The sequence below is a fragment of the Vicia villosa genome, unplaced genomic scaffold, assembly GCF_029867415.1.
Source record: "Vicia villosa cultivar HV-30 ecotype Madison, WI unplaced genomic scaffold, Vvil1.0 ctg.000283F_1_1, whole genome shotgun sequence".
In the NCBI taxonomy this organism is placed as follows: domain Eukaryota; kingdom Viridiplantae; phylum Streptophyta; class Magnoliopsida; order Fabales; family Fabaceae; genus Vicia; species Vicia villosa.
This window is the reverse complement of record NW_026705121.1, coordinates 286,154-304,286: the sequence shown is the minus strand read 5'-3', so window position 1 is coordinate 304,286 and position 18,133 is coordinate 286,154. Positions and strand designations below refer to the sequence as shown.

At 24.7% G+C, this 18,133-nt stretch overlaps 2 protein-coding genes across 2 annotated transcripts; both read right to left on the bottom strand.

The window, feature by feature from the left end:
- Positions 1 to 1,173: 1,173 nt before the first annotated feature.
- LOC131626360 (putative defensin-like protein 179) lies at positions 1,174 to 1,731 on the bottom strand. Its single transcript, XM_058897178.1, has 2 exons — positions 1,636 to 1,731; positions 1,174 to 1,556 (listed from the first exon to the last, which is right to left on the bottom strand). Exons 1-2 carry the CDS (start codon positions 1,694 to 1,696, stop codon positions 1,222 to 1,224), a joined length of 396 nt encoding a protein of 131 aa, XP_058753161.1. The 5' UTR covers positions 1,697 to 1,731; the 3' UTR covers positions 1,174 to 1,221.
- A 7,777-nt stretch (positions 1,732 to 9,508) lies between these two features.
- Positions 9,509 to 10,552, bottom strand: LOC131626359 (defensin-like protein 183). The gene is made up of 2 exons (XM_058897177.1): positions 10,429 to 10,552; positions 9,509 to 9,861 (listed from the first exon to the last, which is right to left on the bottom strand). The coding sequence occupies exons 1-2, from the start codon at positions 10,487 to 10,489 to the stop codon at positions 9,539 to 9,541; spliced, it is 384 nt and encodes a 127-aa protein (XP_058753160.1). The 5' UTR covers positions 10,490 to 10,552; the 3' UTR covers positions 9,509 to 9,538.
- Positions 10,553 to 18,133: the final 7,581 nt, after the last annotated feature.

Here is an 18,133-nt window from a genome sequence, read left to right as displayed (position 1 = left end):
GTGTGGCGATGCAACGGAGAATAGGTATTAACCCTATATTTTATAATTTTCTTTTTAATAATTATACATTGATTAATATCATTTTAATTTATTTATTTGATAAAAATCATAGCAGACCATTTAAAATATGGAGATTTTCTTAAATATTATTTATTTCATATTTCATCATTTTATGATAATTAAAAGCATTTTAATTGGTATAAATAAATATATAATAAATAATTATGAAAAGGCAATAAAAATGCTTTTCATAATTCCTACATAATTAAAGTAACGTATATATTTATCATAAATACAATAACTTTTTTATTTAATTTATTACTTTTTAATGTATATCAAGTCTTTTATGCTAATTTTCAATCTTTAATTTATACCAAAAAGTATTTTAGTATTGTTCTCCTAAATAAATTTAAAAACCAGTTTTACATTTACCACTTTTAATAAAAATACAATAATTAGTATTTAAACTGATTTAGAATCTTTATTTTTTGTTAAAAAAAATAGCATAATTTCAATTTAAAATATGAAAATTTTATTATTTATAAATTATTACATATTCAATATCTTTATGATAGTTAAAAATATATAATTTAATAATTTAATAACCCCGTTACTTGTTATATATAAATAATAATGACAAATAAGTAATAAAACTGAATTTTTAAATAATATTTATATAATTCGTATATTATAATAAAATTAACCTCTACAATTATCAATAATACAGTTTTAAAGAAATATTTAATATAAATCTAATAAAAAAATACCATTCCAGGCTTTGGAAAAATAAAACAATGAACAAAAAATATATTTAAATTAATGTATAATCTTTATTTTTATAAAAATAATAGTATAATTTCTATTTAAAATATGAAAATTTAATTATTTACAAATCATTATATATTCAATACTTTTGATGATAATTAAAAATATACTTATTAATTATTTAATAACTTCGTTACTTGCTATATATTAAAAAAGAATTATAAATACATAATAAAAAATTATTTTTATAATCTTTATATAACTCGTATATTATAATAAAAGTAACCTCTACCATCATCAATAATACTATTTTAAAGAAACACTTGACTTAACTCTAATAAATAAATTATCATTTATATCACAAGAAAAAATAAAACAATGAACACAAGAAAAAAACATTTCTTCAAATAAATAAATAATATTTGATTGTATTTTATATCAATTTAGAGTACAAACTCAATTGTAATACACACAAACGCAAATATTCTGATCAAATTCTTTTACACAGTTCCCAAAACCCGAGTTAGGATATTTACTTTGACACTCTTTCTTACACCATTCATAATTATGTTCATTAGTGCAAACTCCCAACCCAATAGCGCAAGGAGGTGCTGCTAGTTTTGGTGGTGGTCGATCAAATGAACAAGTGCATAAGTTTAAGAATGAGCATGATGCTTTTAAAACACGAACACCACTTGCATAAGAATTACACCGAGTAGTGCAATCTTCTACTTCACCACATTTACCCAAAATTTGTGAGCATTCACCACATTCTATCTCGATAATTTGAACTGTGGTTGGAAAAATGAGAAAAATTAATTAGATTTATAATTAAATAACATGAATAATTGTGGAGAAGATTATTATTACCTGCAAGAACTAAAACCAAGATGGCAAAGAAACAAAAAGACTTTGACATTTGGTTAGCCATTACACAATAATACTAATTAATTTGCTAGTTTTTTTTTCTCTTGGTGTTTTACTCCAATGATGATGTTGGTATTTATAAATAAAAAAAAAACATTGAGATTAAGAAAGGGCTAAAGCTTAGACAATTTAATGAGAGATATTTTAAATATTATTTTCTATAATAGAAAAGCAAATAAATCTTTTTTTTTTTAATTGATAAGTATTAGACTTTTTTTTTATTGATAAGTATTACACTTTGTAATTAGACTTTTAAAATATTATTCTTAATATACCACACTTTTAAAAGAAAAGTATAAATGCCACACTTTTGACCAAAATATAATAAAATAATGGAAGAAACCAACCCATGAGTGGAAATGCAGATTTGGTTTTTGACGTTTTTTATCTGGTTTTTCGTATTAAGGCATTATTTAATAAAAATATTTGATAGTTGATAAACTAGTTAGTTGTTAATAGTAGATGAATATAGTTTATAGTTTGTTTACATAAAGGGTTCTCGACAAAAAGGACCACAAGAAATTACCAACTAAATAATTGGCCATTGATAAGTTAATTAAATTTTTTGGTAAAATTGCAATTTCACTATTAATTGATAAATGTAAAATAAAATAAAATTATAGTATTAATTAATAGTTAAATGATTATACAATCTTTTATATATTATTAATAATAAATTATTTTTTATTAAAATTAAACATAACAATGAACATATGTAAACAATTTTATATATATATATATATATATATATATATATATATATATATATATATATATATATATATATATATATATATATATATATATATATATATATATATATATATATAGAGAGAGAGAGAGAGAGAGAGGATATAATGGAAATACATTGACAATGTAAATCAGTTTTACACTGTCAGTGAATCGTAGACGTTAAATATTTATTGAATTTTGACTTTTATTTTAAATATATATAAAATAATATATGTAAATAGTTGTGATGCACTGACTGTGTAAAGAATTTTACACTGACAGTGCATATCCATTAAATCCATATATATATATATATATATATATATATATATATATATATATATATATATATATATATATATATATATATATATATATATATATAATATAATATAAAAATATATTCAACGGATATATGTAAATTTTATCAATGGACAGAAAGATAGAGTAAGAGTAAGCAATAATGAAGACTGAGGCTGGAATCAATGGAAGAAAAAGAATGGAGGAAACTGGAACAGAAAAGATGAAAAATATTAGAGAAAAATTGGTATAAAACATTTTATAATTTTTTTAGGTATAAAAATTGACTTTTCTATTCATGCATTTAAAATGTTTTATTTATTTTAAATTATAATAAAGTTCTAAAGATAGACAAAATTTATTTAAAATAATAAATATAAAAAATGAAGAATTTGAGATAAAGTCATAAAATAATCTTAAAAAAAATTACAAACTATAAAATAAAAAATAATTACCAAACAAAACAAATTTTTTTATTTATGTGACTTGTAAGGCCAAAAGTTAAAAGTTAGCTTTTGATTTTACCAAACCAGAATCTAAAATAATAATGTAAAATATGTTGAATGGTTTTTTTTAAGAATATTATAATAAAAAGTCTCAAAGTTTTATATTTTCAATGATAATAGTTTATCTTTTACAAACTCATTAATTGAATGGTTTTTATTTTTCTTGCTGGGAGTTTTCTCATTCATGGAAATTATATCCCATCAACTACTAAAAAAACCATAAAGGATAAGAATTGTCTAGAGATTAGATCCCATCAACTACTAAAAAAATACATTTTCTCATTCATGGAAATTATATCCCATCAACTACTAAAAAAACCATAAAGGATAAGAATTGTCTAGAGATTAGATCCCATCAACTACTAAAAAAATACATCTAAAAGATACATCGCTATTCCTAAGTTATCTATCTATTATCTATTATTAATATATAAAAGTAATAGTACTTGGAAATTCCAGGAAAAGCCCTATGATAAATGTACTGAAACTTTTCTTATTCCACGGGTATAAAAGTCTTTTGTCAAAATAACACAATAATATTGATTTCGCATTTATTGTTGCTGATGTGGCAGTCTCTTATTTTTTTGTTGGTTTTTTATTTTTCTTAATTGATTATTTTTTTCTTCAAATCTACGCGTTAAAAGTTAATACCTATGGTTATACCCTAATTATTTCATCATTGAATGGATAGGTTTTATTACTTTGAAAACATCAATTCCTCCACTACCCAAAAAATCAATTACTTGCGCCCTTTCATTTTTCTATACGTTTCTAACTTTTGATTCTCACGTTATATATCACCACCAACAATGGCATACCAGTATTCACTTTCTCTTTTACAGGTTTGAAGCTTCTTCTCCATTTTTGTTTTCTAATGATATAATTACTTATTTCTTGGATTCATGGATAGGTTATGGATTATTTTATTGGAGCAAAAGGATGGTTTGGCTTGAAGGATATTCACCAAGGCAGTATTAGACAATCCATCGATTCTACAAGCTATTGATAATTTTATAGCTCATCGGCCTAAGTTGTGCTAATGTGGTTACTGTTACTGGTAAGGTAACATACTTTGTTGATGTTCAAGAAAATTCTTACCTGCTGTCTTATTGTGCAGGTTACGGGTGACACTTCTGGTCATGTTGTTGGTTCGCATTTGAGCTCTGTTTTGGACAAATCTCAAAGGCATAAGAAAGAAATAGGTGATGAGTATGTGTCTTTGGAACACCTTTTGCTATTATTTCATTCGGATAAGAGGTTTGAGCAACAGTTGTTTAAAAATCTTCAGCTTAGCGAGAAGGCTTTGAAGGATGTTGTACAAGCTAATCGTGGAAGTCAGAGTAAGTGATCAAAGTATTCGCTTATATTTTATGGTTTCTTATTTTTAGAAAAAATATGAGGATATGACAGAGTAATACGTCCCTTGAGATGTATTATTCTTATATTTCTAAAAAAATTACTTTTGTTAACTCATTTGGGTATTTCTTAGTTTTGCAGAGGAACTATTTGAAGATTAATGCAATTTCCAAGCAATGAGAACCAATTTGCTTGATTCTCTTATTTTTTTTAATTTTTGTGTTTTTTAAATTATATATTTTGTATATCAGTTTAATGAATTTTTGAATTTCAGGTTGTGCCTCAGGCTGATAAGGTTATATCCATTAATTAAAGAAGTTTTGCTTGTCAACAAAAGGTTCAATGACAGCGTTAAATTTTCCTGAACAAGTTGTGAGAGAATAATTGAAAGATATGTTGAACAAGTGATGGAAAAATATGGCTCTTCTCCTATTTTTACTTCTTATTCTTAAGTCTGTTGCTAAAAGTTCTTTGTTTGTGGAGTTTTGTTCCTTGCTTTTCAGTTCATAATTAATTCTTTGTTTGTGGAGTTTTGTTCTTTTGCTTTTGAAAACACAACGCCCTCCATTAACAAAAAAAATTACTCCTGCCCTTCCATATTCCAAACGACACTTTTCAAATTCAGACAACTTCCTATCTCCATTAAATTCCACCAATTTTCCATAAACCCTGATATTCACATCATTATTATGACTATATATTTACTTCACAAGCAAAAAAATTGTTCCAACATCACCACCAAATGGAATTCGGTCCAGATTCGTGCATAATATTTATTAGTGCATCCTATTTTTCATGTACATTGGATATGGATATTAGACATTGTATATAAAAAATAATCTTATAAAGGCAGTTTTTGATTAATTTATTTTGTTCTTTTTGTAAACATACCTAAAATATTTCTACTAAAAATACATTTTAAAATTGAATTTGAAAAGTTGGGTGATACTTATCACGCTTCCTCTTTCAAGAAGAAAAGTTGAAATTCACATTATCCTCTAAAAAAACCTTTTCAATTAAGTTTGTCATTAATAAATCATTATTACTATACTGAGAAAATTATTAACTGAGAAAGTTTGTAATGATTCTTCATATATACTTATATAATGTACTCTCTATTAGTAATTATTATATTTCAATTCCGTTTTCACCGCGTGTTAGATTATTAATATTATTATTATTATTATTATTATTATTATTATTATTATTATTATTATTACTCTAATAAAAACATAAGCAAATTATTATTATTCTATTTTTTTCTTTTTGTTTGAAGATGGATTTTATTTTGAACAAAGTTTTTTTTAGTTTTGGTCATGAAGTTATGAATATGATGATGAATGGTATATCGAAAAGTTTGAGTACAAATAAATAGATTCCTTAAAAATATGGAAAATTTTGACTATAAAATTTGAATTATTGTAATTAATGGAAAGATATCTCTAAAATAAAATAAAAAAAGAATGAAACGATATCACGTCTAATATGTCTACTTTCATAACTATTGTATTTAATATTTTTTATATTTTCAAATATTGTGTTTACTAATTAAAATCTTACAATTAAATAATACATTAATGTAATTTTAAAATTTTCCAATTATTGTGTTTAATAGTAAAAGATGTTGATAGTAAATTTACATTTAATTAGAAAGAGTATTATCCAACAAAAAATATTGCAAAATTTCAATCATGATTAATTTAATTTTTTTTATGCAAATCAATCCGTTTATGATGTTTGTACATAGACTTTATTACTAAAATAAATATTTTAATCATTTACTAAAGTTTTATTTAAGTTTTTCTTTTGAAAATTTAGTAATACATTAACTATAAATAAAACTACTATTAAAATATAATAAATTATATTAAAATTTCAATTTATTAAAAGATGTTAGTTTTTTCTATGATAAAATTATCATTTATACTAAAAAGTGTTATAAATATTTGTATATGATAAAAGAACATGAGACAATTATGATAGAAACATACATAAATTTATTATGAAAAATTGAAAATTGTCATTCTTTTTACATTTCTACAATTATATATTATCATTTAATTAATTAGTACACATAATATAAAGTTTTATCACCGCATCAAAAATAAGTTTTGACTCTTTATAAAAATGTAAAAAATAAAATACATTAATTATGATAATTTTAATTATTATAATAATACATTAAACGTAGAAATTTTTAAGCATTTCACGGGAGCTGTCATACATTTTAGGTTTGAAAAAATGAGCTAATATCTCAAATAAGTTTAATAAATTTTATTCTCTAACTATGTTTAATTTCTTAATTAAAATTATATTTTTTTTAAACTTATAAATAATATTTTTTATATTATAATAATATGCATTAAATGTAGAAACTTTTAAGCATTTAACGAGAGCTGTCATACATTTTATATTTGGGAAAATGGGCTAATATTGGTTTAAAATTTTTTAGAATTAACTCATTTGGATTAAACTGAAATTTCTTAACTCATCTGAATTGACGGGTAGGCGTGAAAGTATTTATGAGATACAGTTATTGACAGATCATTTTGACGGGAGCTGTCATACATTTTAGGTTTGAAAAAATGAGCTAATATCTCAAATAGGTTTAATAAATTATATTCTCTAACTATGTTTAATTTCTTAATTAAAATTATATTTTTTTAAACTTATAAATTATATTTTTTTATATTATAATAATATGCATTAAATATAGAAACTTTTAAGCATTTGAGGGGGAGCTGTCATACATTTTATATTTGAGAAAATGGGTAGATGTGAAAGTATCTATCAGATACAGTTTAAAAGTTATATAATATGTAAGATATATAATATTTGTACGATTTATGAACACATAATAAGTTATATAATATTTGATATTCCTAACACGTGAATTAAAATTTGATAAATGATTATAAGTTATAAATATATATATATATATATATTAATGTTACCCATTCTTTGTATCTATATATGTTACACACTCTATTTATTTATTTCCAAAGTTTTGATAAATATAAATCTTATTTTATGCATTTTACTATGCAGGTATATGATGCATGCTTTGTTACTGATTGGTTCTGATAATTTAAGAATATAGCATTTGAAGATTGTACCATCTATATGTTTTATTGTTTTATTTAAAGAGTTAAAAGCTAAAAGTTTAGATGTATTATTAGCACTTTCGTTGTTAACTATTAAATTTTTTTGGGATTAACATGACTAAGTTTGGGTTGCATTTTGATTAAATTTTTGACTAACAAAATATCCCACTCAAAAAGAGGACGAAAAGTATATAGGTCAAAACAACCCAATAGTAGTGTCGCTGAACAGACACTAGGACGCTGACCATATTTAGTAAAATCTAACAAAATAACTTGGAGGGGAAAAAATATAGCTAACGATGTCGAATAGATTTTGGTCCAAAATGGAATTAATATTTGCCTCCATAGACCCAATTATGTGTCCACACTATCAGAATATGTGATGCAGAGTGAACTTCCCGGAGGGTGGAAAGTCCCCAAATTCACAAAATTTGCTCAAGACACCAACGAATCCACAGTCGAACACGTTACTAGGTATCAAACTAAAGCTGGTGATATAGCCAATAATGAGAATCTGAAGATGAAATACTTTCCATATTCTATGAATAAAAACACATTTAAATGGTTTATCACACTTCCTCCTCACTCCATACATATCTGGAGTCAGTTAGAAAGGGTATTCCTTGAAAAGTTCTATGTGGTTTCATACCCTAAATTTTACCCAAAAACTTTCATCTGTTTATTCTTCCGCATCAACATATCATGACCATTTCATTTGGTCTTTGAGCCTCATATGCATTCATCATTCAAAATTAAAAAAATTATACATAAAGACCAAAAAGAGAGAAAGTTAACAATTTGACTTATTCTTCTAGGGTTTATCATTAATCTCATTTATTATAGGTCATGCTTCATTCCTTTAGGTTTTTAGGGTTTATTACTTGCATAAAAAAGTACTTTTTTATAAAAGTCAACAAAAATTCAAATAAAATTCAACCAACTTTGAAACTTGGTATGCAAGGTGGTAACATCTTCCCCACACATCATTGGATTATAATTCAAGATGAAGAAGTTCTATTTTGAAGTTATAAAAATATTAAAAATTAAAAGTTATTAAAATGCAGTTGTTGGAATTCAAAGACATGTCATCTAATATTTTTTGCCTTGAGTATCCGCTCAACTGAGAAAATATGTAGTATTTAAAAAAATGTAGCACACCTAAAATATATACCTCGTTTGTTCATTGACTGATGTGAAATCATTATCGTAATTAAAGTATAGGGTTAAATAAGTGTTTGGTCCCTCTAAATACAGTGGTTTTCAACTTTAGTCCCTCTAAACATTTTCTTCAAAGAATGGTCCTCCTAAAAATTTTAATTTTAACTTTTGGTTCCTCTTGCAATTTAGCGACGGTTTTTACAAATTAGCGACGATTGTAGCGGCAATTTTAGCGACAGTTTTTTGTTTAGCGACGGGATTAGACACCGTTTTAGCTACGATTTTGCCCTGACGGATCAAAAGTTAAAATTAAAATTTTTAAGAGGACAATTCTTTAAAGAAAATATTTAGAGGGACTAAAGTTGAAAACCGCTTTAGAGGGACTAAAAACATATTTAACCCAAAAATATATTATTTATAGTTTGTGTTGTTTGTTATAGGATTTACAACAAAGTTTTAGTACAATAGGCTCTATGGTACTAATCTCGTTCCTTCATTTTAAGCCACAACATCTTCTTAGGAACCAGTGGTCATGATTGGATTAAGTATTAAGTATATTCAATAATAGTAATGAAAAAAATAATAATCAAAGTAACAATAATGTGAAAATGTCAAATGAAACACTATTGTTAGATAAAGAAGGGAATACAACCATTTATTTTATTGTATTTATTTTTGTTAACTATAAAGTCAACGGCTATAAGAACAAAGGCAAAGATCGTGCTCCCAAGCATTAACACAGGTCCCCCTACCCGTATTCGGATAACTCTTTTGACACTTATTGTTGCAACATTCATAGTTACAATCATTAGTGCAAACTCCCATTCCAATAACGCAAACTGTTTCTCCTGGTGGTGGTCGATCGAAAGTACAAGTGCATAAGTTAAAGTATGAACACGATGCTTTTAAAACTCTAACCCCTCTTGCATATGAATTACAATGAGCGGTGCATTCTGCTTTAGCACAATTACCCACAATTTTTGTGCATTCACCATCTATCTCAATACATTGAACTGTGCTAGAAAAAATATGAAGAAAAAATTAGTAAGAGTTATACTATAATTTACTAGCTACTAGTATAATTTAGCAATGGTGGAGAGTATTATGTTAGAAAAATCAACTTAAACCGAATGGAATCGAGGCTAGAATCGTGTACGAAACACTTTCCTTATAGTATTTCAAGCACTCCCAATTTGTCTTAGAGTTTCTACGCAGGAATACCCAGGATAATTCAGCCTTATCGAGTTTGCGCAAGACCGGCGAAAACTCGAATGTAGCGAAGAGTGCTCTGGAATTATTCTAAAGGATTTGCATTTTTTCTGATATGAATTCTGAATCCGAAATTATGATTTTATAGGCCATGCTGATATTGTTTCACAAGGTAGCGACCCTTGGTGAAACAATTTCTTTTCCAAGAGTTATGACTTTTGGCCCACAGCATGGTTCACCAGCAGTTGCAACATTCCATGAAGAGTTACCACTCTTCGAATTCAAAATTCAAATCATAACATATTTTCCTTGTCATTTTGGAACACAATCATATTATTAATTATCATTAATAATTTGCAACATATTATTACCTGCAAAAACTAAAACCAAGATAGCAAAGAAACAGAAAGGCTTTGACATTTGGTTCGCCATTACACAACAATAATAAATTTACAAGCTTTTTTGATGATTTATTACTCTTATGTTGAAGTTGGTAGGTATTTATAAGAAAAAATGCCATTAAGATTAGGATAAAAGTCAAAGGCGTAAACAATTTAAAGTGACATTTTAAATTAAATATTATTATTTTTTTTAAAAAGGGAAATATTTAATTTAAAATTTTATAATTCTAATGATAATTATTACTCACTCCGTTTTCTTATTATAAGTCGTTTTGTATTTTTCACACATATTAGAAAAATAATAATTATTTATGAAAATGAGAAATTATGAATATTTTTACAAAATTGTCTTTGACAATTGAAAGATAAATTTACATAATTGAAAGAAGAAAAAATAATAAATATTTAAGAATATAATAGAATAAATATAATTAATTATTCATTAAAATTATAAAACAATTAATATTTAAATATATTTTTTTTCCTAAAGCGATTTTTAATAAAAAAAAGGAGATAGTAATCTTTAAAAAAGTCATACTTGAATGGGTTTTTTTCATGGATGGTAATTGTTATCTCATAAAGATATTGGAAGATAGTAATTAAAAACATTAAAGGGTTTTTTGGAATATAGCAATGGTTTTTTTTTACAATTAAAAATAAAGTTCATATATTTGTAAAAAAAAATTATATCCTTAAAAACAAATACACACATTTTTAAAACCAACATAAATAGTTATAACAAGATATTCACTACAAAAAATTTATGAGGGGAGAGATTTCCTAGCTAAATTTCATCGCAAATGATTTACGAGGGTCCTGTCACCTCGTTATTTAGTTTGGGGTTTATGCCCTCGATAAATACAATCCAAATTTTCCTACTGCAAACATACAGGCATAGGCGCATACTTGGTGGTGCAGTTTAGTGAAGTGTGTCGATAATTAGCTTGGGATTAAGCCTCTAGCAAACTAACATGCTTGTTGAAATTTGTGAGGGATTTAGCCTCTCACAAATTGCTTCATTGTTTTTTTATAGGTTACCCCTGACCATTATTTACAATATTGTAAAAAATATTATAATTATATTATTATAAATATTTTTTTAGTAAACAAGATAGTATTAAGCGGAGAACTAAGGGTTCTCAAACCTGTTTACAAAAAAGCGGCACAAGACTGGCAAAGAAGAAAACAAAGAAATTACAAATATTTTAATATAAATATAAATATAATAATATAATTATAGTAATTTGACATTAATATAATAAATAAATAAATATTTTAAATTTTATAAAAATAAATTTAAATAAAACTATAAAATTAGATCATTCATGACTAAAATTGAATTAAAAATAAATAGTCTCCATATCCAACAAAGTTAAACATAAAAATAAAAAGTTTCATATCCATATATTTTAATGATGTTCTTCTTCCTCTTTATCTTCCTCTTCCTCCTCCTCCATGACATATCCACCACTAGAACCGGAGTTCATTTGTAAACCATATATTATTCAAATTTTTGTGTTCGCTCATTTTCAATCTACTTTACTTCCTCATACTCCATTATTTTCCTCTTTATTTTTTCATGCATCTCTATTTTTTTCTCCTCATTTCTTGTTATGCAACATTTCCGTTATATCGTCATTTTCAATATGACCCATTGGGTTGGACTTGATTACAACACATTATCCTCGTTTACGTGGTTGAATTGAAGGATAAGGTATGTAATAAACTTGCCTAACATTATGTGTCAATATGAAAAGGTCATACTATTTGTATTTTCTATCCATTCGAACCTCAACAGTGTTATATTTTTTATTTATTTTTCTTTCACTGGAAGATGGATCATACCAGTCACAAGAAAAGAAGACAACTTTATTTTCCGAGTCCATATAATTATATACCAACTCGTAAATATTCACCACCCTTTATAACTCCTTTAACGGCTACACCAATGTTTATTATTTTCTTCCCTCAGTACAGAGTGTGAAATTTATATTTGTTTATAAAGTATGTGTACAATTCATTTGCACGTTGATGAGAGTCTTCTAACAAACTTTTCAAATGGATTACTTCAGGACTTGATGCAATAATGCATGATAATTGTTGCATGAACCATGCAGGAAAATAGACATGTGTGTAACCAATCGATGGTTGTTCGCCCGTACTTTTAAAATAGTAGGTACTAAATGTCTTATTTCAAAAAACAATATAGGTTAGCGAAGGTGACAAGTTGCTGAAGTGGTAAAGCAGAAAGCAACAAAAGTTTTGGAAATATTTATCTGGGACGTGTCCACAGAGATTAGTGATATCGAACTGCCATTCTACTGTTTCCGCAGTTATGAGTTTGGATTAAATGGGTTTTAAGTAAAAATGGAAAATATAACATATGAACATAAAACAAATACATTATTGATAGAGAATAGCTTATCTGATTTGAATATAAATTACTCCTCACAAATTTAGATTTATCACTCCGATGAACTCAATCTACAATACTCATCAGAATCACCACATACCTCTCACATCAATGTCCATCTATGCAACACCGACGAGAGCTCAACTATACTGCTCTTTCGACGATGCCTCAACCGATCAAACAACACAAAAACATTAAACCTCGATATTGTATGGATGTTAACCCCAAACCCTACGTCTAGAATCTAGAACTAACCGATAAGATAGTGACAATTGTTGTTTTTCTAGATTGAATATGCAATTTTTGTTCAGTTAATGATTATGTTAGTCTTACAAGGGTATTGAAGGGGTAAGAGATGAGATAATGACTTACTGGTGAGTTATTTTGCAAAAGAGCAATGAGAGTACCAAATAAGAGATAAATAAAATTGGTGCGAATATATTAACAAACAAATCAACTGGCCTAGTGGTGTGGCGATGCAGCGGAGAATAGGTATTAACCCTATATTTTATAATTTTCTTTTTAATAATTATACATTGATTAATATCATTTTAATTTATTTATTTGATAAAAATCATAGCAGACCATTTAAAATATGGAGATTTTCTTAAATATTATTTATTTCATATTTCATCATTTTATGATAATTAAAAGCATTTTAATTGGTATAAATAAATATATAATAAATAATTATGAAAAGGAAATAAAAATGCTTTTCATAATTCCTAAAGTCAATCCTCCTAAAGCTGTCTCTGTCAAGGAATTTTTATGGCATCCTCCGATTCTGCACTGGATAAAATGCAATACGGATGGTGTGTATTCAGGGACGCCTTCGCGTGCGGCTTGTGGCGGTATTTTCAGAGACCATATTGGAAAACATCAAGGTAGTTTTTCTAAATTTATTGGTGCTGGTAATGCCTTTTCGGCTGAGCTGTATGGCGCTATTTTCGCTATAGAAATTGCTAAGCAGCGCAATTGGAATAATCTATGGATAGAGACCGACTCAAAGCTGGTGCTCCTTGCGTTTTCAAAACCCTTCATCATGCCTTGGGAGATTCGTAACAGATAGGAGAATGTTCTTCAACATACTAGATCCATCAATTTTTTTGTCACTCATATTTATCGGGAAGGAAATCAATGCACGGATAGACTAGCCAATTTAGGTTTACAGGTTCATGATTTTATTTGGTGGGATATTGTTCATAGGGAGATTCTAATGGATTTTGCTAGAAATAGTATTGGTCTTCCTTGCCATAGAATTTCTCACTAAGGGGTTTTGATTCGGTCCCCCTTTTTTTGGTTTTCTTTTCTCTGTTTCCTCTCTTTTTCTTTTCAATCTATTTTGTGGTGGTTTCAAACCACCTTCCATTAAAAAAAAAAAAGTAACGTATATATTTATCATACATACAATAACTTTTTTATTTAATTTATTACTTTTTAATGTACTAGATTGTCGACCCGTGCTCCGCACGGGGAACACGGATATATTAGAAACAAAACTATATTTTTTATAATTACATTTTTTATAATAATTGATATTTAACTTTTATTTATATATAAAATTGTCTTGTAGGATATTTAAAGTATTTTGCAATTATATTATTAAATTTTTAATGTGAAACAATAATACAAAAAGTATTTATAATATTATTTTTTAGGTTATTAGAAGATTTATTATGGTTTCATTTATATATTAAAATAAGTAAGTTATTTCTTACAAAATATGACTACTTGAACTATACTGAGTTTAACATTTAACTCATAATATAAATTAATTTTTTATACTTATTATTTAAATTTAAATATGAAATATAGAAGAGAGAGATTCTTTAGCTTATATTTTAGAAATGATAAATACATATTAAAATTATATTTTTATTTTTATTTATCCTCTATTTTAAATTATTTATATAAAAGTTATTTTTTAATCATGGAAGTAATTTCAAAAGTCAAGTAATTGTAATAAAGTTTAGACAATAATTGGTAATAAATTGAAAGAAAGAAAAACTTTATGAGTGTTAAAGCCAAATATATTTAGTGAATATGATTTTCCTTTAATGAGTTGTTTTAAATATCAATACATAATTGCAAATAAATGGAAATGAAGGAAAATTTATAAGTGTATAATTGAAAATAAAGTAAAATCCATGCTAATATTTATTATTTATTAATAAAAAAATCATGGCTAATATCTTTTATTTATTAATAAAATATTTGACTGTTATTACATAAATAAAAAAGCCGTAAAACAAATCAAATTGAAAAAGAGTATCAATCATCAAATCGAAAAGAGAGTGAATCATTCTGTTTCTTTTATTTTCAAACATAGCAATTTTGACTCTTTAGTGATGGATGCATTGTCACCTTCGAGATCAATTGTTTCTAAAGATTCCAAACTCATAGCTTTCGCTCTCCAAGTGAGTTGCTAGTTGGAGTCTGGCAAGTATTAGCAACAACCACTTCATCTTTGAAATTTGACTCACCACCTTCAATAACTTCCTAAATTACATTTTAAAAGGTAATTATTAGAGATAAACACTAATAAAAGTATTCATATATTTTTATTAATTTTAAATACATAATATAAAAGTAATAAACCAAAAAAAAAACATAATATAGATAAAAAGAATTACCTTTAATTAGGTATATTTGAGATATGATGAAGAGGAATTGGAAGGTTAATATTTTGTATTGTTATCGGGAGGTAAATCGGTGTGCTAATGTGTTAGCTCAGTCGAGACGTACTTTTAATGCTTCTTTAACAGTTTTTGAGAATTGTCTTCCGCACGTTAGAGAGTCGTGTGAGGTTGATCTTAGGGGACATGCTACCCCGAGGCATATTGTTGTGTAATGTTTTTTTTGTCTGGTTTAGACCCCTCACTCTTACCAAAGAAATACTTTATCCCAATTGATCATGAATTTGTCTCTTACCAAAGAAATACTTTATCCCAATTAATCATGAATTTGTGCGATTAGGTGTAATCCATATAACAACAAAACAACAACAAAGCATAAAGTTAATCATGTAAAATAAAATACAAAATATGATATACTTGATGATATGTTTACAATACTAACCATTGATAGTAATTTTGACATCTTGCCACTCAAAATCTCAAATGTTAGAGTTATCATAGAAGAAATATAAACAAACAACAAAACAACACTAATCACTGATTTTTAAAAATTTCGTGTGTGATGAGAGGCCCGTGTGTGATGAGATGATCAAAGAGAGATAATAAAAGAGGTATTTATAATGAATAATAAAAATATTAATATTAATATGAATTAATATCTATATGAAAGTTACAAAATATTAAGTAATATAAATATGAATTATATTATATGAATGCTAACGTAAATATGAGTACTATGTATCAATTTTTTTATTGAAATAAATGTATCAGTTTTGTTAACGTAGAATTCTAATAGAGAGGTTAATTAATTAAATGGTGATTATATTTCAATTATGCATTGATATTCTATATTAAAACAACATTATATTCACTAAAATATTATAATTAAATTTATAATATAATTACATTGATATCCATTACATTTATTATAATTAATTCAAAAATTATAATATTAATTAATTAATGAATGAAAAAATAAATGAAATAAGTAAGATTTTTAATATTTGGATACAATATAAAAAATTTACTATATTAGAATTAGATCTTTTTATAAAAGTAATTAATTAATGATTGAAAAAATGAATGAAATAAGTAAGGTTTAGATATAAAAAAATTGATTTTTAATACTCAAATTTTTTTTATTTCATTTGTATACCAATGATTAATTAAATTACTTCCAACCATTTTATTATATAATTTAAATAAAATATTATTAATCATTTATAACAATAGTTTGAATTTTTTTAAATTAATAAAATATGAACTTATATTAAATTTATTTTTATTTTAAATCTAAAATAAATTAAATAATAAGGACTTTTAATTTTTTGTTACAAATTACATACAAATTACATACAATCATTTTATTTTTTAATTTAATTAAAATATTATTAATCATTTATAACAATAGTTTGAATTTTATAAAATATTATATTTATTTTTAAATATAAAATATATTAAATAATAAGCATTAGGATTAAGTTTGTGTCTAGGGTTGTCAAAATGACATTCTTAGATTTATATTAAGGAGATTATTATTATTATTATTATTATTATTATTATTATTATCAATATTATTATTATTATTATTATTATTATTATTATTATTATTATCTCTTACTATTATTAGTTAAACATTATGTTATTATACATTATTTATATAATTATTATTATTAGTTATATTTAATATAATATCAAATAATAAAAGTTAGAATTAGGGGATTGTATAAATTATATTACTTATATAAATAAAGTAATTTTATATAAATAATTTTAACATTTTTTGTTACAAATTACATACAAATTACATACAATCATTTTATTTTTTAATTTAATTAAAATATTATTACTCATTTATAACAATAGTTGGAATTTTTTTAACAAAACTAATTAAATATAAAATTATAAAAATTTATTTTTATTTTTAAATCTAAAAGATATTAAATAATAAGCATTACGATTAGGTTTGTGTCTAGGGTTGTCATGATGACATTCTTAGATTTATATTAAGGAGATTATTATTATTATTATTAGTATTATTATTATTATTATTATTATTATTATTATTATGATTATTATTATTATTATTATTATTATTATTATTATTATTATCTCTTACTATTATTAGTTAAACATTATGTTATTATACATTATTTATATAATAATAATTATTATTAGTTATATTTAATATAATATCAAATAATAAAATTTAGAATTAGGGGATTGTATAAATTATATTACTTATATAAATAAAGTAATTTTATATAAATAATTTTAACACATAATTTTATAAGTATAAAAAAATGAATTCTTAAACTATATTAATATAAAAATTTAAGTTAAATATTATATATTACATACTTATATAATTATTAATATTTGTGACTGAATATTATATTATATTATTATGATGATTATTATATTTTTAATGTAGGGTTAAATTAGTAAAAGTTAAAATTAAGATTTTTATTTAGATTTACCGTCAAAGTGACATGTGGCTAATTTTGTTTAAAGATACTACCAAGGTGACATGTGGCTAGGGTTGCCATCATGACAACCTTGGATTTATATATAAGATTAAGATTAAGATTAAGATTAAGATAGATCAAGTCTTTTATGCTAATTT

What these genes read in the sequence shown, in the direction of transcription:
- LOC131626360 (XM_058897178.1), bottom strand. Translation starts at nt 1,696, where the DNA reads ATGGCTAACCAAATGTCAAAGTCTTTTTGTTTCTTTGCCATCTTGGTT. An exon ending in CTTGGTTTTAGTTCTTGCAG is followed by an intron (nt 1,557 to 1,635) that starts GTAATAATAATC and finishes TTCCAACCACAG; the next exon opens with TTCAAATTATCGAGATAGAA.
- LOC131626359 (XM_058897177.1), bottom strand. Translation starts at nt 10,489, where the DNA reads ATGGCGAACCAAATGTCAAAGCCTTTCTGTTTCTTTGCTATCTTGGTT. An exon ending in CTTGGTTTTAGTTTTTGCAG is followed by an intron (nt 9,862 to 10,428) that starts GTAATAATATGT and finishes TTTCTAGCACAG; the next exon opens with TTCAATGTATTGAGATAGAT.